Genomic DNA, 24,000 nt, shown 5'->3' with positions numbered 1-24,000 from the left:
TTCAGCTTCAGTTACATCGCAATCTATTAGTCTTGGGTATAAATCAAGTAATTTCTGCTGGGCTATAGGAGGAATAAAAAGGTCAAACTTAACTATTGGCCTGATGATAGTCCAAGCTATGGTCATGGTACTTGCAAGTCTTGCTGCCAAGCACTAAATCTGATGGCTAAGGAGACAGAATTGAAGTTAAGGAGGGTATTCTTGGACTTGATCCTCTACATACAAGTGCAACCCTGATAACAGTAGCCTGCTGGAAAGGGTTAGTCTTTGTTTCTGGTTCAGTCATTTACTGGCATCAGTATAATGGCCAGCATCATAACTCAGTAGTGACATTAGCTCACCCTCCCCAGTAAGGACATGAACCAAAGCCTAGTCTGACAAACAGGACTAACACCTTATCCATTAACTTTTTTAGTTTCAGTAACCAGACATCTCAGCCAACATAGTATGTGACTTATTTGTAGGAGTTTTTTGGATTATTCTTCAAAACAAAAAACAGTAGAAACTAAAACACTGCTCCTGGTTGCTGGTCACTACCATGGCTGTATTACTGAATTTGCAGATCTTGTAGCTGGCTGCAAAGACTAACTAAAGCAGAATTAACCAGAAACAACCAAAGCAACACATGTACCCACTGACCAACTTAGAATACAGAAATTAAAACATATATTCAGAAAACAGACTGAAGTTGGGAAATGCCCCAACGCCAACTTTTTTTTTAAAATGAAAAGGATACTACTTGCAACATAAGAGGACCAATTGAGTAATGAATATTTCCTGATGTGAACTAAAGACAGAAGCTGCTGAGGTACATTCTGGCCAAGTCTTGCTTATATAGCAGGATAGGAAAAGACCATGTATTATGTACATAGCACCAAAATGCAGATATTGCCCCAGTGGCTTTTCCTGGTTTTTGTGGACGAGACTTATTTGTATGTGGAGGCTGAACAAAATGAAGAATGATTAGTCAAAGTTGAGAATATATTTTCTATTCAAAACTGGTAGGGAAATAAAGACACAAATCAAGCAATAGCATTAGAGTAAACAAAATACTGGAGTAGTCAAATATTGCAATGCCCCATTTTATAACAAAATGGCAGTAAGCCATAGTATAGCTATTATATTTCAACACAAATCAGCAATTAGTGCATCAAGACTACACCTTTATATCCATATTTCATTTCCAACATTTGTAACATCTTAATTACATTGTTCCACCAGATGGGCTAACATCCAGGTCACAGTTCAGCATGATGAAATCGATATTTTGGCAGCCAAATTTACTTCATTCAGCCTCTTGGTAAACTCCATTAAGCACTTGCTCTTAATTGGTGTTAAACAGCTGTTTTAAATTGCAACAGTGCCTATTGGGAGTATTTACATACCTTAGCCTTTGTGCCTGATGATGAAGGGGCCCTGGGTATCGTCTATTTGGAGACTGGTACAGCTGCGAGAGGATTGCCTGGTTGGTTTTCTGACTTGGATTGTTGGCAAACTTGACTGTGATTGGTTCTGTGGCACTTGGAGGCTTTTGCCCATTCAAACCTTTGATTGCTTCCTCTGCTTCCACTCTCTTGTCAAACCGAATGAAGCCAACGCCCCTGGACACCCCTAAAAAACATGCAGGCCCAATTAAACAATCCATGTTTAATTCATCTCCCTTACCCTCAATTATAGTTCAATTATCTGAACAGTTAGAAGAACTGACAGACACGATTTGTTAACTGCCCATGCTTTCTGCAAAGTTGCAATAAAAGCTGAAGGGATCAAACATCTACTTTAAAAACAATTAGAAATTATATTAGGGATGAGGGCAAAAGTAACAAAAGCAGTAAAGGGCAGCTGGAATTTAGATTCCTAACTATACAGCAAGAGGTAATTTACTTGATCAGGTCAGTGATTTCAGTTTCTCCCCCATCTATTGCAATTTCTGCAGTAGCTTCAAATCGTAACTGCTTCTAAATTTTCCAGCTGCATATCAGAACAGACTATTTCATTTGTAATTTACTTACAATGTCTCAACCAGATCGTAAGGTGGTCGACTAAGCAGAATGATAATCATTTTGTGGCAGCATGCTCACCAATTGTCATTTTAGCCCATCAGTTGGATTTTTGGAATACATATTTCCTTATTTTTGTTCTTAGTTTTCTTGCAATCAGATATGAAGCTCAATATTTCCTCTACCCATAATATTGTTACAGAAAAAAAGGCAAGGTTCTTTAAATCTATTTCCCCCTCCCTTATGGTCAGACTGCTTACAGAAATCCAAATGTACTTTGTATTTTGAAATCCTAATGTGCCAGGTTCTAGGTGAACCACAACCAAATTCCCTCTATTTAAATTCAGGCAAAGCAAAACATTGCCTTGACTTTATAACTATATAGATAAAATTTACAAGTGTTTACTAACATAAGTGCTGTGCATCAACATTCACATTATATTAATTCAGTATCCAACTCATTCATTGCCCTTCCCCTCAGTATTTTAGCACCACAGTACTCTACACCGAAATGTTGTTGTATAGTGCTTAGGAGAATGACAACATTGGTGACATATGCAGATTCAGACATGTATTACAGACTAGTGAGCATTTTTTTTTAAAGATAAAGATTGGGCACAGTCTACCACCACATTTTCCTTTCTCCTTTGGAACTAGTTTCAAACCCAGCTCAAACTAAAGGGATGGAATTCTCCTGATAACTAGAAAGGTCCACTAACAATTCCAACCCAGTTCCTTATGTTAGAGGCCAATAAGTAGTAATGGCAGATATACCACAAGGCTGGCAAGATTTACAATGGTACAATAGCAGTGCTCTTAAAGATGGGGTTAAGCCACCTGGAGGTGTAAGGGAGCTCTACTTCTGGACTTGCTTTATCCAATAATGGCATTGCATGATACCGATACCAGACAAGAATGGGGCATTTCATTCCTCCATAAGGACAGTTGAATATTAATATACCCATTAAAAGTTAAATATTCAACAGAAAACTAAATGTAATTTAGTAACCTGGTATTTAAAAAAATTCTCCAAGTCATAACTGGTAGAATGCTGTGGATATTTTAAATGCCTTCAAAAGGTTGTTAACCAAAAGTGCATTAGAAATGTATAGTACAGCCTTGATAATACAGTTTGAAGCTGCATTTAAAGATCTCTACCCCATTATATTGATGTATAATTGTACCATAGATATGCATGATTAAATTACAGATGTCAACTGAATCTCAAAACCTAATATTTCATTCTTATGCACTGGTATTAAAACTGCCACTCTTTAGTTTCAAATCTCATGTATTTTTAAGAGTATGATGCTGTCTGAAAAATAGCAAGCTCACATCTTTAGATCTTCCTGTTAAGTTTTGCACTTTGACAGGTCCCCCATTGGCAGTGAAAAGGCAGAAAAGCATGAATGTACAATGCCCGAGAGATCAAAACCACCCACAATGCATTCAAGCATACATTGATCACCTAAAACCATACAACCGAAGTTTAGCATAAAAAAGACGACCGATTAATGTGTGCAAATACAACAAAAGTGCTTCTGAATAGAATGCAGTTTACTTTATGCCAAAGCCGGACAAGGTTTTGTTGCATGTTTGACAAGTGAAGTGCCAATATCTAGTGATTAGATATTGAAAGGTTTCCTCCTTATCCAAGGAAGGCATTAATATTTCACATTGCAATGGTTCCAGAAGGTGTTAATTTAAGATTAGTTCTACAATTTTCAGCAAGTCTAATAGACTGCTGAGAGTGGACATTGAATATTAGACGATCACAGAAATTAAGCTACAGTGCACTCATTAAGAAAACGTCAAACTTCTGTTTGAAAATTACAAATTAGTGTATTGAGAAGTACTACAGGTTAACTTTTTATATGGAGTACCATGATGGATCAAGTTTAAAACATACTGTGAAATTTCAGGCACTAAATCAATAACAACCCAGACCTACCAGATGAAAACTATAGCATGATGTTAAAATTGACATTCCAAAGCACATAACCACAAAATCAAATAGCAACACAACTGCAGAGGCTGGATCAAGTAGCTAGCTTTCAGTTTACATAAGCTTTTAAAATTTTGGCACATTATATAACATTGAACAAGCAGAATGAGCCTTATTCAAACCAGTTCAACTGCCAACTTACTACACAGATGCTCTATTACCATGCAAGAGTGCTTTGAGGTTGATTTAACCAAATGTTCTACTCAGTACAGTCTAGAATGGTAGATCTTTGTCCCATCTATGCAAGGGCTCATTAATGAATGCTAGGTTCTGAATCACGTCTTGGTTCAAGAAGCAGAAGAGAACTGGAACTAGAAAGTTTAAAATTCAAGGAGCTCCAAGGTACAATAAGCAAGGGAAAACATTCATACATGGAAGCTGCACAGGGAATAAATAGTGAAACTTGTACAGACACCAAAAAGAACTTGACAGTTCCAAATAACTTACATTGTAATAGATACAAGCTGCACCTTGAAGCCACAGACTTTCGCAAATTACGAACTACGGACAACCTTCAATGAGCCAAGTCGGTTTACAACTTAGAACACGAGACAAGGTCATTGCGAAGCAGCAGCTGGTGAAAGAAACAACTTTTATGGACTAGACATCTCTCCACCCAGCATCCATAGCAGCAGAGAAACCACTATCTTTGGGATTGAATGCTTGCACGACTATCTAGGGATGGAGCAGTTTCTCTGCCACTATGGATGCCGGGTAAAGAACTCCCCATTTCACACATACCATAAATAATGACTGTTAGCCTGGTGCTAGAGTCAGAATCAGGTTAGACTGCATTACTTTTAAACAACTTGCATTTATATAGCAGCTTTAACGTAGTAAAACATCCCAAGGCACTTCACAGGAGCCACAGAGATATTAGAGCAGGTGACCACAAGCTTGGTCAAACATATAGGCTTTAAGGAGCATCTTAAAAAAAAAGGCAGAGGGGTATTGGGAGGGGGGAATTCCAGAGCATAGGGCCTAGGCAGCTGAAGGCACGGCCGCCAATGGTGGAGTGATTAAAAATCGGGGATGCGCAGGAGGCCTGAATTGGAGGAGTGCAGAGATCTGAAGAGGGTTGGGGGAAGGTCAGAGATGGGAGGGGCGAGGCCATGGAGGGATTTAAAAACAAGGATGAGAATTTTAAAAAGAGACGCTGCCATACTGGAAGCCAATGTAGGTCAGCAAGCAGAGGGGTGATGGGTAAATGGGACGTGGTGAGAGTTAGGATACGGGCAGCAGAGTTTTGGATGAGCTCAAGTTTATGGAGGGAGGGTGGATGGATGAAGACCGGAGGCCAGCCAGGAGATCATTGGAATAGTTAAGTCTAGAGGTAACAAAGGCATGGATGAGGGTTTCAGCATCAGGATGAGCTGAGGCAGAGATGGCCGATGTTAGAGGTGGAAATAGGCGGTCTTGCTGATGGAGCAAATGTGTGGTCAGAAGCTCATCTCAGGGTCAAATTGGACACCAAGGTTGCAAATGGTCTGGTTCAGCCTCAGGCAGTGGCCAGGGAGAGGGATGGAGTTGGTGCCTAGGGAACAGAGTTTGTAGTGGGGACCGAAGACAATGGCTTCAGTCTTCCCAATATTTAGATGGAGGAAATTTTTGCTCATTCAGTACTGGATGTCAGACAAGCAGTGTGACAAATCAGACAGTGGAGGGGTTGAGAGGGGTGATGGTGAGGTAGAGCTGGGTGTCATCAGCGTACATGTGGAACCTGATGTCATGTTTTCAGATGCCAAGAGGCAGCATGAAAAAGAGAAATAGGAGGGGACCAAGGATAGATCCTTGGGGGCCTCGAGGAGGTAACAGTGCAGCAAGCAGGAAGAGAAGCCATTGCAGGTGATGGTCTGGCTACAGCTGGATAGATAAGAATGGAACCAGGCAAGTTCAGTCCCACCCAGAATAGTTTCCCACCTTTTCCACTGAACATGTCACCAGCTGCTGCTCAGTGCTGTCACCTGCAGAGCCATGGCTGGCTGGGGGGGGCTCAAGATAGAGACTGGGGGCTCGGAGGGAGTTTGAGAGAGTGGTTTACCCTTTTCTCCCCCGTCCTCTGTTTCCCCTCTTCGCTTGCTCACGGGTGGCCTCCTGGTTCTTGGAACTTCTCAACAGCTGCTGGTGCAAAACCACAAGCAAAGATTCTCAACTACAGGGGACCCAACCTTTATAAAAAGGTAAATCCAACAATATTTGTAGAAGTCACATGATCCGACCACCCAGAAAGCTTCCAACCAGAGCTGGCAACTCCAGTACGTCAGGTGCTGATGCTAACAGCCCCCTACCCACCCCACAGCATTTCAAACATTAGCAGCTGCAGCACAAGGAGGGAGGGGGGTCCCAGACAGGGATCTGCAAGACATTATTCCCCCCTAATTTGGCTAGGGTCTCCCAGGCACTCCAGCCCTACAGCAGCCACCTCGCCCTGTGCAGGCTGCCAACATAGCAGATCCCAGGATTAGGGTATTCCTCCCTCAATGGAAAAGGACCCCAGGATGGCAATGAACTGGGAAACCCAACAAACATAAATCACATCTTGCTGGAGATACACCCAATCCCAGGATATTTGGCTCAGTTTACTGTACATACAGGAATAAGGACACCTGCAAATAAAGGTCACCTGACAAGTCACTTAGGTTTTACTGTAATCTACATTTCCCCAGTTGAACAAACAATGTACAATTCAATTGCTCGAAGCAGACAAAACAAGAGATGGGTAACTGGCTCAATGTCAAGGTCAGCAGCAAGACATCAGATTGAGAATACTTTGTTGAAGCATGCACATTACTCCATGTAGCGACCATGCAGACATTGCTGAGAAAAAAACAGCACTGATCACTGGCAACACCACAAGTATCATGGGCTGACCGGGGAAAGGCAGGAGAACATAAGCAATAGGAGCAGGAATAGGCCATCAGGCCCCTCGAGACTGCTCCACCATTCAACAAGATCATGGCCGATTCTACCTCTGCCATTTTCCTGCACTATCCCCATATCCCTTGATGCCTTTAATATCTAGAAATCTATCAATCTGTTTTGAATGTACTCAATGACAGCCTCCACAGCCCTCTGGGGTAGAGAATTCCGAAGATTCACCACCCTGAGTGAAGAAATCTCATCTCAGTCCTAAATGGCCCACCTCTTATTCTTAGACTGTGACCCCTGGTTCTAGACTCCCCAGCCAGGGGATACATCCTCCTTGCACCCACCCTGTCGAGCCCTGTAAGAATTTTGTACATTTCAATGAGATCACCTCTCATCTAAACTATAGAGAATATAGACCCAGTCTATTCAATCGCTCCTCATACAACAATCCTGCCATCCCAGGAATCAGTCTGGTGAACCTTCGTTGCACTCCCTCTATGGCAAGTATATCCTCTTAGGTAAGGAGACCAAAATTGCACACAATACTCCAGGTGCGGTCTCACTAAGGCCCTATATAATTGCAGTAAGACATCTTTACTCCTGTACTCAAATTCTCTTTTAATAAAGGCCAACATACCATTTGCTTTCTTAATTGCTTGCTGCACCTGCATGTTAGCTTTTAGTGACTCATGTACAAGGACACCCATGTCCCTTTGAATATTTCCCAATCTCACCATTTAAAAAACTCTGCATTTCTGTTTTTCCTACCAAAATGGATAGCTTCACATTTTTTCCACATTATATTCCATCTGCCATGTTCTTAGCCCACTCACTTAGCCTGTCTAAATCCCCTTGAAGTCTCTCTGCATCCTCCTCACAACTCTCATTCCCACCTAATTTTGGAAATATTACATTTGGTCCCCTCATCCAAATCATTGATATAGATTATAAAAAGCTGGGGCCCATGCACGATCCCTGCAGCACCCCACAGTCACAGTCTGCCAACTTGAAAAAGACCCGTTTATTCCTACTCTATTGTCTCTTAACCAATTCTCAATCCATGCCAGTATATTACCCCAATTCCATGTGCTCTAACTTTGTTCACCAATCTCCTGTCCGGGACCTCATCAAAAGCCTTCTGAAAATCCAAATACACTGCATCCACTGGTTCCCCTTTATTTATTCTACTAGTCACAGCCTCAAAGAACTCCAATAGGTTTGTCAAACATGATTTCCCTTTCTTTCATGTCAACATGGATTTATGAAAGATTGTTTGGTAAGCATCTGGTCGTAAATAGGCCAAGAATATCTACAAAACATTTCTTTTCAACAGGAGAACTATATTGTGGCAAATACTTGGCCATAATATCCAAAGATAAATAAAAGTCGATAAAATTTAAAAATTTGATCTTCCCTAATGGATTAATCATGACTTGCATATTTTGGCTCACAAGCTTAAGACAAATTCAAATGCAAGACAGCAATAGTGATATGTATTACAATAGCCATTAGCTACTACAAAAGCAACTTACACCATTCTTAATTAACTGATACACTGATGTTCCAATTTCTCCATTAACAGTGGCAGTACACCGAGTGACAGACTAAATACAGGACTACCACTGCAGTCCAAGTTACAATAGCAATGGCTTCTCTTCTCACTCCTGCAGTTACCGCTGGAGTTCTCCCAAGGATCCTTGGCCTCCAATTTCTCATCTACTTGCTGCCCCTCAGTGACATCATCCGAAAACAAAGATTTGCACGTACGTTGACGATACCCAGCTATATCTCACCATCACCTCTCAACCCCTCCACGACATCCATGTTGTCAGATTGCTTTTTCGACATTCTGTCCTGGAGAGACAATTTCCTCCAATTAAACATTGGAAAGACCAAAGCTATTGTCTTTGGCTCCCGCCACAAACTCAGTTCTCTAGCTATCGATTCCATCCTTCTCCACGTTCACCGTCTTAGGCGGAACCAAACTTCACAACCGTAGCATCCTATTTGACCCGGGAGGTCAGCTTCCAACCCAATATCCTCTCCATGGCAAAGACCACCTACTTCCACCTCCTTCTTCAGCCCAGCCTCAGCCCATCTACTGCTGAAATCCTCACCCATACTTTTGCTGCCTCCAGACTCAACTATCCAATGCTCTCCTGGCCGGCCTCCCATCTTTCACCCTTAAACTTGAGCTAATTCAAAACGCTGCCGCCCGTATAAAACGCGCATCGAGTCCAGTTCACCCATGAACTTTGTGCTCACTGATCTACCTTTGCTCCAGGTCCACCAATGCAGAAATCTCATTCTCGTGTTGAAACCCTCCAAGGCCTTGCTCATCCCCATCTCTAACCTCCTCCAGCCCTACAACCTTCTGAGAACTGGGTTCCTCCATCTCTGGCCTCTTGTTCATCCCCACTTCCTTTGCTCCTCCATTGGCAGTTGCCCCTTCAGCAGTCTAGGGCCTATGCTCCAGAATTCCCTCCCTAAACCTCTCCCCTCCTTTAAGACGTTCCTTAAGACCTACCTCTGACAAAGCTTTGAGTCACCTGTCCCAATTATCTCCTCCTTTGGCTCAGTGTCAATTTTTGCCTGATTACACTCCCATGAACTGCCTTGGGACCTTTTACTACATTAAAGGCGCTATATAAATGCAAGTTGTTGTTGGCAACCTTATCCTACAGAGTTTCCAAGGGATGTGAGCTAATCCAGATGAAGCCTAATTATAGTTAGTGTACCTTTTGGCATAGCCATTCCACTTGATTCACTGGTTATCTCCACACCCTCTGCATGATCATCTATCCTGATTACTGTGTCATGTTCTTGGCTACAGTTTCCCCAGAAAAATCAATCCATGAGCTGCAGCTCACTTTTTCAACCTAGGGCTCTGATCTTCCCTGTTCCCTCTGTGACCTTTCTCCACTCCATAGCTGAAGGAATGGGTGCAAAGGAAAAGGAGTTTTAGTTTTGAGGCCCTGGTGAAGAGCACACGATTCCAACAGTGAGGACCAAAAGGATGTGAAGCCGGTGTACTGAGGCCAAAAGCAGCAACAACAAAAAAATTCAACATTGTATTCCTAAACAAAGTCAAGAAACAGCTTAGTCTAGGTGACAATTCTCTTCCTAGCACTTTAAAATGTAAAAATCACTACTTCTCAACTTCTAAATTCATCAGCATACAAATTTCCCTCATCCTTTGATCCTCAGCATGTTGAAAAAGCATCTTACGTTCCCTCAAAAAAAATCCTTTAATTCCCTTCCTCTGCAATCTATAGGCTTAAAAATATCAAATCTTGGCATAACCCAAAGTTTCACTACCACCTCTGCCACTCCAACTTTAGTGGTTTGCCACATCTATGGGCTTTGGCCCTTCACCTACATTTAAAAAAAACTTCCCCATGAAGCTCAAGAGTAGTCCAAGAAATCAACACTTCCGAGTTTTAGTAAAGAAGAATCGACAACATTGGGAACTGTAGGTTTTACAACAATTAAAGTAGCCCGCCTATAGTTTTGTTACAACTTGTTCCTTAAATAGAGCACGTCAAACTGCACCCAGATTGCATCCTTGCCATGTGAAATCTTGAGGATAAGGTGGGCAACCAGGTTACAATTAGCCAGCACCTGGAGCTGCAATCTGATCAATATCCAAGGTAGTCATCTTCTATTTTAATATCTGCTTGATTGGCACCATTGCTACTAGACTCAATATTCACTCGGAACACTCTGCAGGATGTACCATCTACTCATTAAGCTTACTTTACAGTGCATTTCAAACCCCTTCCCTTGAGAAAATCAAAACTATGCACCATCAGCTCCCAAGTTACACATCATCTTACAGGCTGCTCCTTCATAGTTGCCGGGTCAAAGTTCAAGAATTCTCTAGCTAACAGTTGCTGAAGCACCATCACAAGGGCTGCAGCAGTTTGGGGCAGTTGCTCAGCTTTTCAAACCAGCAATGGACAATAAATGCAGCCATGCCAGCCTCATCCACATCGAAAACAAAGATATGCTCAGTTAAGACTACTGTGCAAGTTTTTCTTTGCTAGCAAAAAATCTGAACAAAAGAACCTTAAGTTCAAGACCACTGCTGTCAGAAGAAATAATGTATGGCTTAAATAATTTGTATACAATGGAATGATGAAAGGTACGATTACGGGACAGTGTTCCCTCAATACAACGATTTGCACAGGCAAAGGAGAACACTGTCCTCGAAAGCAGAGGCTCAACATCCACCTATCGACATCTGAAAGAGCGCCAATTCATCACATGGACTACAACCACAAGGACCAATTTTGAGGGGATACGGTTTAATAACCACTAACCTAACAAAGCTGCATTTACCAAGAAATGCATTACACATACACCAGTCTACCCCCATCATCTAATTTACTGAATGGCCTGCTTGCTGTTCTTGCCCCATATTATCTGAATTTAAATAACTAAATGACTAGTAAATCGATCTTCATTAGTCTTTGACCTGAAAAGCAACCCCAAGTGCATCCTTCTGTAGAGCTTCCTTGGAAAACGACAATTAAAAAAACAGTAGTTTTAAATCCTGTTATGCAATAAGGCTTCGAGAAACAGCCAACAGGGAAAAAGTACCTGGCACTAAACATATGGCATTTACATTAGGGGAAAATAGAGAACCCACATGTCTTTTATTTCTCCTCTCCTTTCCACCCCTATCAACCCCTTTCTGTACTTTTGAATTGGACTATTCAGGATGTGCCTTAAGATTGAAACAAGGTTGTAAATCAGTGAAAGGCAATGCTAAACAAAGAGCTAGAGTTGGGATACCTTAAGATCTTAAATGAGAGAAAAGGTGAGTCCTTGTCTGGGTATCAGAGTTCAGAGCCCAGTCTAGTGTCAGATCAGTGACTAACACATTAGTCATTAAGGTGGGACCTTATCTGCCAGGTTAGATTCCTACCCAAGCTTGACTGTAAAAGGACATCAACATAACAGACAACAGTTATAGACCCTGGATCAGAGGAACATGGCAGACCCACGCTTCTCAACAAGGCAACAATGCTAACTGAACCCATTCCCAAGATTTAAAATGTGCACTCTGGCACCACACTGTCAAAGCTGTTTTATTAGAAGCCAGATGAAGAGGGCAGAGGAACCAAAAGCCATCTTTTCAAATGTGCAAGAGCTTATGCAATCTAGATATACACTAGAGAGACATATAACGTTCTCCTGCAAAGAACCCATGAGCTGCAGTGCTGTTAATACTGGTTTTCATAGAGGTCTCCAGAAGTAGACAAAAATCCACTGGACCGTCTTGTCTTATTCTTCCAGATCAAGTACAAACCAATATCATGGGCTTTAATCTCCTAAAGAACGAATTCTGCAGAGTCCCTTGCCATCTGTTCCCTCTACCCCAAAAAAGGGAAAATTCAGTCTATAAATTGGTTATTCCTCCTTTCTCAAACATTTGCTCCATGTGTTACTCAGAGGTTGATCCCAAACCTCTTTCTAGTCCCACTTTCCTCATTTTCTCCTCACTTCCTCCCTCCAAAAGAAACCCAGCAGATTGCCAGCTACTGTCCTGCATAATCCCAACATGCAAGTTCTCCCATTTTATTCCCCCAATGCAAATTCCATGTGTTTAGTACCCAGGCAGTTTTTCCCCTTTGGCTGTTTCTGCAAACTTTCCAGAATTCCACGCAATGGGGGCCCTGCAAAGAGTAACATCCTGGGCCTGAATGAAACCCTTGTCCATCCAACCCACTGTGCCTGGCTTTACATTCCACCAAATCCCCTGCCCAAATCATTGTGGCTCCCATCCTCAGTTTACCAACACCTTTATCTTGTTTAAGCAACTTACTATCTTCTGCCGCTCAAAACTTTTGTTTATTTTCAAGTCCCATGATGAACTCTTCACAGGAAAATGCCTCAGCCTTAAGATTCTCAGCAGTTTCAATATGACCCAAATCATCTTCACCCCCTCTCCTTCCTCTTCTCTCTTCTTCCTCCCACCCCCCACCTCTCCTGCCTTTCACAGCTTCACCCTACAGATCAGTTCCTTCTGCATCTTAGAATTATTCACGTAACCACTATTACTGCCCTTCTTCCTTATTCACTCAACTTCAATTTCTTCAGCAGCTAGTTATCCAGTACCTGGAATCAAACTTCTAGCTCTGTATTACTCCACCAGCTTCCCATATTTAGCATTATCCATTCATTCTCCTGATATTTCATGTTGGTCTACCTCCTCAGCCAACTTATCTTAAGTTCAATACCAGCAAGGAATAATAAGCTGCCCATATTCACAGATCTCTGTGCACACATCAGCCTCACTTCCCAACACCCCTCCTTTTGAATCTTAAATAATCAGACAATACCAAAATAAACAATTTCACTGCATAACCTACAAGAATTACTGTAGAGAAGATTTATATTTAGAATCATAGAAAGTTACGGCACAGAAGGAGGCCATTTGGCCATTCGTGTCCGTGCCGTGCTTAGGAGAGCAAACAAAGCACTAACAGGAAAAAATTGGTTAAGTGTAAACTTCCATTAAGCAATTGACAAGTTGATGATAGCATGGCTCCTAATAAAAGCTGTTGGGCTGAAGGATGGGCAATGTAGTTGTTCCTACTAGTAAGCATCCCAATACCAACAAGAACCATGCAGGCAGATCAAGCCTACATGAAGATTGCTAAATTGGAGGGGAGGAAAGAGACACAAAAGGAAGAGTGCACCCTCAAAATTATCTGCTAATGAGCAAGACCAGTTTCACAAGGAAATTAAATTAGATCCACTATGTGCTGTTCAAATCTATACAAAAGCTTATAGAATCTGAATTTATAGCATTTTATAGTCAATTTTAAATATAGAAAATCTATAGCTCAATCCATTTTCCCCTCTACATTTGAAGATTTCAGCACCTAAAAGATAGCTACAATTTGAACAGCAACATTTCTCTCCATCTGCATTGCAGCATAACAGAAATGGTTTAGTTTACCAATCATATCTAATTTCTGGAGACTTCATACACCACTACCTATCTGCACTATCCAGACATACTACTTCTGCATAAAACTATCGTGAAAACATAACTGTTGTTAAAGCAGTTTAAGGGCCATTTCTAAGCGTTTATATCTGCTTTACATTCCTGCTTAATTTTTAAAAAATACATTAGCAACACAATAAGGATTAGAACTCCATCCTCTACAGCAAGTTTGAAATAAAGATTATAACTCCTTTAAATTTATTACTTCACCAGCCGTGAAAGCACAGTTCAAACCTGCACCTCCAGGGTGGGAAATGACTCAAGTCAGTGTGAGCTCTTAAATCTATTTTTGTCCATGCATATTTATGAACAATTCCAGCAGAAAATTACATTTTCTGGCCCACATATCTCAACCTTTGACAAGTCCTGGAGGCCAGATAGTAGCAATTGAAGATAGCACATTGCACAACCTGCCAGTCTTAAAAAGATGCATACATACAAGAGTGGGCACATACTTACCAGTGACCTGGTCCACAAGAATCCTCGAGGTAATTATGCGACCGTATTGGGTGAAAAGCTGTTCCAGTTCCTTTTGAGACATCGTTTTGGGGAGCCCGCTGACATACAAATTTGCATCTCTGATGGAAGCAGAGCTGGGACGGGCATAAGAAACCTGAAGAAAATAATTTTATTTATAAGCTTAGAACAAGCAGTGGTCTGACAAGTTACATAAAAGATCTTTAACAGATTTTATAAAAGGCAAGCTTGCACAACATACATTTTATAAGATATGATAAACAAAAAGGCACATCCTGGAAATTTGAGAAGGATTTATTGCATCTGAAACAATGGTTAGCATCTCAGGTGACCCTGTATGAGACTGGCCAGGTCTGACGGCAATACCCAAAATAACCTTTGAGATTCTGATCCAATCTGTTTTTCCAACTTTGATTTGATCATTTCAAAAATTGGTACTCAAGTTGCATTCAATTGTTACAATAAAGCACAAAACATTCTATATCCAATATTTTAACTCTGGTCTCAGTTTAAAGGAATGCTTGATAGAAGAATATCTGTTCATCAAGTTAAATACAACAAGAACCCAACACATTCAGACTGCATTAGTATGGGGAGATCGGGTGCAAACAAGAATTCCCTTTGTCTGAAACTATTATTTAATTTCCTCTCTAATAAATGCAATAACTAGTTAAACTCATCACATAGATAATCACAATTCCTACTTAAAAATAAACTTCTTGCATTGTATGGCAAGTGCAGCTTCTGCATTTAGGTCTAAGCCGATGCTGTGATTAGTGGACACAGCATCATGTTGCTGTGAAACCACACATTCCTATTATACAGCTGAGCCTTTTACACGCCACTGATATTTACTCATCCAATCATAATCTGGTTCTGTGAGATGCCAAAACTTTGCTCATTCCATCAGCAGTCCTTCCAATTTTATGCAAGATTAATATTGCAGATTTTCTGACTCCTTGCCCATCACCAGTGGTGGCCATGATTTTACAAACAAAAACTGGAACAGATGTCAGGTCTCAACTACCACTTCAGTCTTGGGCATGTATATCATATAGTAGTTAAGGCACAGGAGGACATTCGGCCCATTGTGACTGCTCTTTGAAAGAGCTATCTAATTAGTCCCATTCCCTAGTTCTTTCCCCATAGTTACTATTGAATCTGCTTCCACCACTCTTTCAGGCAGTGCATTCCAGATCGTTACAACTCGTTGCGTAAAAAAGTTTAATGTCACCTCTGGCTCTTTTGCTGATCATCTTAAATCTGTGTCCTCTTGTTACCGACCCTTCTACCACTGGAAAGAGTTTCTTCTCATTTACTTTATCAAAACCGTTTGTGATTTTGAACACTTCTATCAAATCTCCCCTTCAACTTCTCTGTTCTGAGAACCACCCCAGTGTTTGGCTTAACTGGCTAACAGTTGGCAGATGGAGTATAATGTGGGGAAATGTGAGGTTATACACTTTGGCAGGAAAGATAGAAAGTATTTTTTTTAACATGGTGAAAACCTATTAAATGTTGGCGTTCAGAGGGATATGGGTGTCCTTGTACACAAAACACAAAGTTAGCATGCAGGTACAGCAAGCAGTCAGGAAGGCAAATGGTACATTGGCCTTTATCACAAGGAGGTTGGAATACAACAGTAAGGATGTCTTACTGCAATTGTACAGGGCTTTGGTGAGACCACATCTGGAGTACAGTGTACAGTTTTGGTCTCCTTACCTAAGGAATGATATACTTGTCTTAGAGGCAATGCAACAAAGGTTCACTAGATTGATTCCTGGGGTGAGAGGGTTGTCCTATAAAGGAGAGATTGAGTGGAATAGGCCTATACGAGTTTAAATGAATGAGAGGTGATCTCATTGAAACATATAGGGACAGAAATTACTCATGTGACAACGGCATTCCTCAATGGCGTCGATTTGCTGTCAGAGATAGACGAAGGAGCAAGTTCACGCATTTGCACATACGAACTAAAACCCGGAAATTGTGAACTTGCTCCTATTGGTTCGCTGGCGATATGACAGCTGCAAATTAAAGAAGCATCGCGCACTACAATTATTGAAATCGATGAAAAATCGTAAATTTGGCCATCTGGCACGTAACTACTCACGCCACCAAAAGAACCGGTGAAAAATATCAGGGCTACACTACAATGACTTTCAAACAACTAAAAATTAAGTTTTAAAAATGTGAATGTCATTAGTTACATTTTTTCATTAAAAAATTAAAAAATTTTAAATTTTCACTTCTGTCTAATTTAATTCAGTTATTTGCTTGGCTTTTTATTTTAAAAAAGTTTAATTATTTACAATGTTATACAGAATAGTAACTTTAAATGAAGTCTGCTTGCCTACGGAGCAGCTGCAGGGCATTCTGGAGGGGGAGGGTGAACAGCTAGTAGTCGTGGTCCATATTGGTACCAACAACATAGGTTAAAAAAAGGGATGAGGTCCTGCAAGGTGAATTTAAGGAGTTAGGAGATAAATTAAAAAGCAGGACTTCAAAAAGGTAGTGATCTCAGGATTACTACCGGTGCCATGTGCTAGTGAGTATAGGAACAGGAGAATAGACAGGATGAATGCGTGGCTGCAGGGATGGTGTAGGAGGGAGGGATTTAGATTCCTGGGACATTGGGACCGGTTCTGGGGAAGGTGGGACCTGTACAAGCAGGACGGATTACACCAGAGCAGGACCGGGACCAATGTCCTCGCGGGGGTTGTTTGGGGAAGGTTTAGACTTGTGTGGCAGGGGGATGGGAGTCAGAAGGGAATAAAGTTGAGAGCAGCAAGAGAGGGGAAGACCCAGGGGAAATTTACAATACAAATAGTACAAACAGTTGTTCAAGAACAAGTGAAAGGGAAAAGTGTACAGCAGCGGAAAGAAAGTGTACTTTAGACACTACAGATAAAGTGCAAACTAGAAGGTGTAAGGCGATTAACCCAGCATCAAAGCTGAAGGTCAGGCTAGGGTGTGTGGCCCAACTAAGAGTTCTATATACAATGCATGGAGTATAAGGAATAAATTGGAGGGTATGATATATAGCTATTACTGAGACATGGCTGCAGGATGGTCAGGATTGGGAACTAATTATGCCGGGTTATAAGGTCCACAGGAGAGATAGGGAAAATGGAAAATGGGGAGGAGTAGCCTTAGTGATTAGAGATGAAATCACTTCAATGATAAAAGGGGGATATAATGAGAGGTAAGCAGCCAACAGAGACCTTATGGGTTGAATTGAGAAATAGGAAAGGGTCTAAGACTATAGTGGGAGTTGTGTATAGGACCCCTGGCAGCAGCTCTGAAGTGCTAGATTAGACAAGTGTGTAAGAAAGGCATAGTGGTCTTAATGGGGGGACTTTAACCTTCACATAGATTGGGACAAGCAGACTAGCAACTGTCAGAAAGGTAGTGAATTTCTTGAGTGTGTCCGGGATAATTTTCTACAGCAATATGTCCTAGAGGCAACAAGGGGGCAAGCCATACTAGATTTAGTTAACAGCTTAACTGTGCGTGAACATCTATCCAATAGTGATCATAACATGATCGAGTTCAATATAGTGTTTGAAAGGGAAAAAAATGAATCAGTTGCTAAGATTCTAGACTTGGGCAAGGCCGACTTCAATGGGATGAGACAGAGACTGTCCACAGTAAACTGGGCAAATCTGTTAATGGGTAAAACGACTGATGATCAGTGGGAAATGTTTAAAGAAACATTTAACGTGATACAGAATCGGTTTATACCCTGAGGGGCAAGAACTCTACTTGCCAAAAAAAGCAGCCATGGACAACTAAAGAGGTAAGGGACAGTATAAGACATAAGGGCATACAAAAAGGCAAAAAATGGCACAGATCCTGGCGAATAGGAAAGATACAAAGATCAACAAAGGGTCACAAAACAGATAGTAAGGGCTACAAAAAGAGTGTATGAAAAGAAACTCGCAAGGGATATCAAAACCAAATATGAAGAACTTTTATAGTTATATTAGGAAAAAGAGGGTGGTCAGGAGCAGTGTTGGCCCCTTAGTATCCCCACTTTCAGTTTCTGTCATTAACAATGGGGAAATGGCGGATATGTTGAACGATTACTTTGCGTCAGTATTTACAGTAGAAAAAGAGGATAGCATGCCGAAAATCCCAAGAAAACGAATTGAATCGGGGACGGACTCGATAAAATTAACATAAGTAAAGCAACAGAAAATAATAGCACTAGAGAGAGTGACAAATCCCCAGGACCAGATGGTTTCCATCCCAGGGGGTTAAAGGAAGTAGGTGAGCACATTGCAGATGCCCTAACCATAATCTTTCAAAGTTCTCTAGATTCAGGAACTGTCCCTCTAGATTGGAAAATTGCACGTCACTCCGCTTTTTAAGAAAGGAGAAAGAGAGAAACCGGGGAATTATAGACCAGTTAGCCTAACATCTGTTGTGGGGAAAATGCTGGAATCCATAATTAAGGATAGGGTGACTGAACAGAGAATTTTCAGTTAATCAGAGAGAGCCAGCACGGATTTGTGAAAGGTAGGTCGTGCCTGACAAACCTGATTGAATTTTTTGAAGAGGTGACTAAAGTAGTGGACAGGGGAATGTCAATGAATGTTATTTATATGGACTTCCAGAAGGCATTTGATAAAGTCCCACATAAGAGACTGTTAGCTAAGATAGAAGCCCATGGAATCAAGGGAAAAGTATGGACTTGGTTTGGAAGTTGGCTGAGTGAAAGGAGACAGAGAGTAGGGATAACGGGAAGGTACTCACATTGGCAGGATGTGATTAGTGGAGTCCCGCAGGGATCTGTCTTGGGGCCTCAATTATTCACAATATTTATTAACGACTTAGAAGAAGGCATAGAAAGTCTCATATCTAAGTTTGCCGATGACACAAAGATTGGTGGCATTGTAAGCAGTGTAGATGAAAACATAAAATTACAAAGCGATATTGATAGATTAGGTGAATGAATTCCATTTGCCACAGTTTTGCCCAATGTAGACAAATGTGAGGTCATCCACTTTGGATCAAAAGAGGATAGAACAGGGTACTTTCTAAATGGTAAAAAGTTAAAAACAGTGGATGTCCAAAGGAACTTAGGGGTTCAGGTACATAGATCATTGAAGTGTCATGAACAGGTGCAGAAAATGATCAAGGTGGCTAATGGAATGCTGGCCTTTATATCGAGAGGACTAGAGTACAAGGGGGCAGACGTTATGCTGCAGCTATACAAAACCCTGGTTAGACCGCACCTGGAGTACTGTGAGCAGTTCTGGGCACCGCACCTTCGAAGGACATATTGGCCATGGAGGGAGTGCAACGTAGGTTTACTGGAATGATACCTGGACTTCAAGGGTTAAGTTATGAGGAGATTACACAAGTTGGGGTTGTATTCTCTAGAGTTTAGACGGTTAAGGGGTGATCTGATCGAAGTTTATAAAATTTTAAGGGAAACAGATAGGGTGGATAGAGACACTATTTCCGCTGGTTGGGGATTTTAGGAGTAGGGGGCAGTGTCTAAAAATTAGAGCCAGACCTTTCAGGAGTGAGATTACAAAACATTTCTACACACAAAGGGTGGTAGAAGTTTGGAACTCTCTTCCGCAAACGGCGATTGATACTAGCTCAATTGCTACATTTAAATCCGAGATAGATAGTTTTTTGGCAACCAAAGCTATTAAAGGATATGGGCAAAAGGCAGGTATATGGAGTTAGATCACAGATCAGCCATGATCTTATCAAATGGCGGAGCAGGCACGAGAGGCTGAATGGCTTACTCCTGTTCCTATGTACTTGCGGGTGTGACTTCTCTTCCCGACATTCTGTGGGCGTGTCTTCCATTCCCACAGACTGTCCCATGCGAATCAGCTTGTGTTGAATTGACAGCACACAACTTCACAATCAAGCAAGTGGATGTCATGGAGCCCGCAGTAAGTACATTCGTTCTTTTTATTTGCAGGAGCTGCGGAGAGCCTTGCCACGTGATTTCTGGCTCATAAGATTTGAGAGGGCTCGACAGGGTAGATGCTGAGAGAATGTTTCCCCTGGCTGGAGAGTCTAGAACTAGGGGACAGTCTCAGGATAAGTGGTTGGACATTTAGAACTGAGATGAAGAGGCATTTCTTCACTCAGAGGAAGAAGAATATTTGGAGTTCTCTACCCCAGTGCTGTGGATGCTCAGTGAGTATGTTCAAGGCTGAGATGATAGATTTTTGGATTCTAAGGGAATCAAGGGATATGGATCAAGCGGGAAAGTGGAGTTGAGGTCAAAGTTGAGCCATGATCTTATTGAATGGCGAAGCAGGCTCAAGGGGCCATGTGGCCTACTCCTGCTCCTATTTATGTTCTTAAAGTCAACCAAAAGAAACTGAGTCATCTTCACAATGAAGGAGTGTAGCCAGGAGCACAAACAAAAATGGAGAAAAAAAGTTTAATTTTCTCCAAATGAATGAAATGCTAGTGTATTTTTGTAGCTCAAAGTTATCCCAATAATTAGACATTTGATAGATGTAATATATTAGCATTAATCTTCTGCCATGGCACAAAAGAACATTACAGTAAGACTGGAATTTCCCTTGAACAGTTAGTTGAGTCAATCCTAGAGTTAACACTTTAGTAGGCTAACCCAACATTCAACAAAGGGTTGAGCATTTAGGTGTTCAGACATATTGCTACTAAACAAGCTGAATTAAGTATAATAGGGCCAAGGATTTAATACATAACACGGCAGAACGGTTTGAGTAATATTTTAATAGACAGCTGAAAATATTTGGTCCAATTCAGACCAACTCAAGTTCACAAATAGACAAAATCTTCAGACTTACTGATACCTGGTTTAAAGAAAAAAAGTGTTACTCCATGCTAAATTAGTTCTTGTTGTTTAGGTCTAAAAGTAGAACCTGTGGCAATTTAAGAACTGAAATGGGAAGACAAATCCCAGTCATGCATTCCTGAAGACAATTCACTGGTAAAAATTAAGTGCTAAAAACCTGCCACCAAAATTTTAATCCGATACATTCATTTTGTACAAACCTGTAGAAATCTTGAAGAAAATCTTGGTCAGATATCTTACCATTAATCAGCTTTAAGTTTACTCATTCTTTAGGTAGTGTTCATTTCAAATCCTGCACCAGCTCACCCAGCACGGAGTTGATCAGCACTAACTCATACCAAAGTAATTTTGATAAAGTAACCAAGATAACTTGCTTAAATGACAAGTTTGTGTTTACATCAATAACCACCATAAGTAAATGAGAATGTAACCGTGCACAATTAAAATGGTTCATTAGTTATAATGTATAAAGCTGGAAACAGAGCTCAGTACAGTTTTGATCACTGAGGTATTGGATCCATTTCTGCAACAGTAATGTTTTTTTCTCTTTATGGGGGGCAACACTGGCAATGGCCATTCCTAGTTGCCCTGAGGTGGTGGTTATGGGCTTTCTCCTTGAACCACTACAGTCCTTATACTAATGGTGTATCCACAATGGTGGGAGATAAGGGGGGGAAATTTTAACCAAGAACGGGTGGGCAGTCAAAATAGTAGACATTTGGAGTGGGATTGCACCCCAGCTCCAACCCAACCACTTCTGGGTATAACCCAGCAGATTTGTATGCGAGTACACAGCAGGCACCAGGAAGTCCTGCCCATAATTAAAGCTAGCAGGCTGATACGTAAAGGGACAACGTACCTCATTGAAATTCTTGAGGTACTTAATATTTTGTGTACTGAAAAACTTAATGAATTTAACTTCACCTGTTCTAGTTTCCCATCGCTTCCAATTCATGTCAGGTGAAAGTAGGCGGGAAGGGCTGGATCCATGAGGTGAGTGCCTTTATTGCATTGTTTGTGGGCCCAGAGGAGCAGGAGTGCTTCATCTAGACCCAACAAGCTCACCTGGCTGACAGAACACCTGCGATCCGCCCCCCAAAAACCCAATGGAGTGACCCCCCCCGCCCCCCGAAGTAGTCTACATCCCCCCGCACACATTCCCCTTTCCGATTTCCAAGCCCGATGGTTGATATATTTCTCACCCCCTCTGATTTGCAGCTAGTGTCAATCTGGCTGCCTGACGCGTGGGAAACCTGGAAGCTCAAATACTCACCTTCAATTGAGTTGCGATTGCAGATTTCGTCACACAATTCGCTTCTGGGTTCCCCACGCAGATATCTGCGGACACGTGGGGTAACTGGCTCAGAGTAAAAATCATGCCCCAGGAAACTGAAGCAGAAACAATGAAGGCGCAATCAGATGGTGAGCCAGTCACTGCCCTGCTCCTGTTTCCACATTGTGTTTGGTCCAGTTAAGCTTATGATCAAGGGTGACTCCCAGGATGTTGGGGGAAGCCAGTGATAATAGTGCCAGTGCAGGTTAGGGAGAAGTCACAGGGCCTTTGTTAGAGATGGCCATTAGTTGATACTTGTGGCACATGTTACTTGCCATTTGTCAGCACAAGGCTGTCCAGAACCTGCTATAGGACGGCACTTGATGTTTTGTTATGGGTGGTGAATGGGGCTGAATATTGTAGAATCGTCAAAACAGCCCAACCTTGACCTTAAGTGGGGTGATCTTGATCTTAAGTGGGGTGACCTTCCCTCCATCATAAGATAGTTGTATGAGAGTTCAGAACTTAAATGAAAAGGTTTGAAGCAAGTTACTTAGACAATATAAAACCATGGGACAAAACAAAAAAAGTTACAAACCTCAAGCAAGGTTAGAGGTTAAAAATCCCTTCTCCCCAACTAAAACACAGAATTGAAGTCATGTAGGACAGACTGAGAAGGTGGTTGATTCAGGATGAAGAGACAGCTTTAAAAAAAACTTGATTTTACAGTATCAGGACATCCCAAAGCATTTCACAGCTAATTAATCATTTCTGAAATGTAGGCAGGCATGGTTGCTAATTTGCATACAGCAAAGTCCCACAAACAGCAGAATGAATGACCAGTTAATCTATTTTGGTTGAAGGATAAATGTTGGCCAGAACACAAGAATTTATCTGCTTTAGAATAGGGTTTTAAAATTTGTAGTAACAACTAATAGCTTCAACTAGTGGTCAGCTGTTAGTGTAACAGAGGTAGCGTCCTGGGCATCAGCATTCTGTGGACTATACGTTATTGAAATAAACCCAAAACACATCCAAGAATCCTCAATGTTGCAATCACATTTTGGGATGTCTCTATTTGGCAGTGGAAGGATTGGTGTGTAATTTATATTAAATTAAGCTCAGAATAGTCACTTGCTAGGAATGAGGATCAGAGTTTAAACAAAAGCATCTATCCAGATTGAACATTGTTCAAACAAGTTACATTAGAACCTGGCCATTTGGCATTTACCCTCCATCCAAACAAATAGCTCTAATCACATTTACCCTCCCTGTTCCCATATCTCCATCCCTTTTTCCTTCATCCACCTATCCAATCCAATCTTCAATGTTGACAGTTTCTTCTTTAACCACTAAGGAAGTGAATTAGACAGTCTCATTACTCTAAAGAAATTTCTTATGTCCAGTTTTAAATTTCTTACATTCTTTCACTCTCGACCCCTCAATTATAAGAAACTGTCTGCTATGGATCCTGCTCTATCCTCTCAATTTTAAAACACCCTCACCCTGTAATCTGCAATGTTCAAATGAAAAAAGTGC

At 41.3% G+C, this 24,000-nt stretch overlaps 1 protein-coding gene across 1 annotated transcript in view; it reads right to left on the bottom strand.

Annotated features, from left to right (window-relative positions):
• elavl2 (ELAV like neuron-specific RNA binding protein 2) overlaps positions 1–24,000 on the bottom strand; it is a 77,662-nt gene that overhangs the window by 21,152 nt on the left and 32,510 nt on the right. The window contains exons 4-5 of the mRNA XM_067982236.1: positions 14,351–14,504; positions 1,386–1,611 (exon numbers count right to left, since the gene is read on the bottom strand). Coding sequence (XP_067838337.1) covers positions 1,386–1,611; positions 14,351–14,504 — 380 coding nt within the window. The remainder of the gene's footprint in view (positions 1–1,385; positions 1,612–14,350; positions 14,505–24,000) is intronic.

The sequence above is a fragment of the Heptranchias perlo genome, chromosome 4 (genome assembly GCF_035084215.1).
Source record: "Heptranchias perlo isolate sHepPer1 chromosome 4, sHepPer1.hap1, whole genome shotgun sequence".
Classification (NCBI taxonomy): Eukaryota; Metazoa; Chordata; class Chondrichthyes; order Hexanchiformes; family Hexanchidae; genus Heptranchias; species Heptranchias perlo.
The sequence above is the reverse complement of the archived record's forward strand: the minus strand, read 5'-3'. Positions and strand labels throughout refer to the sequence as shown.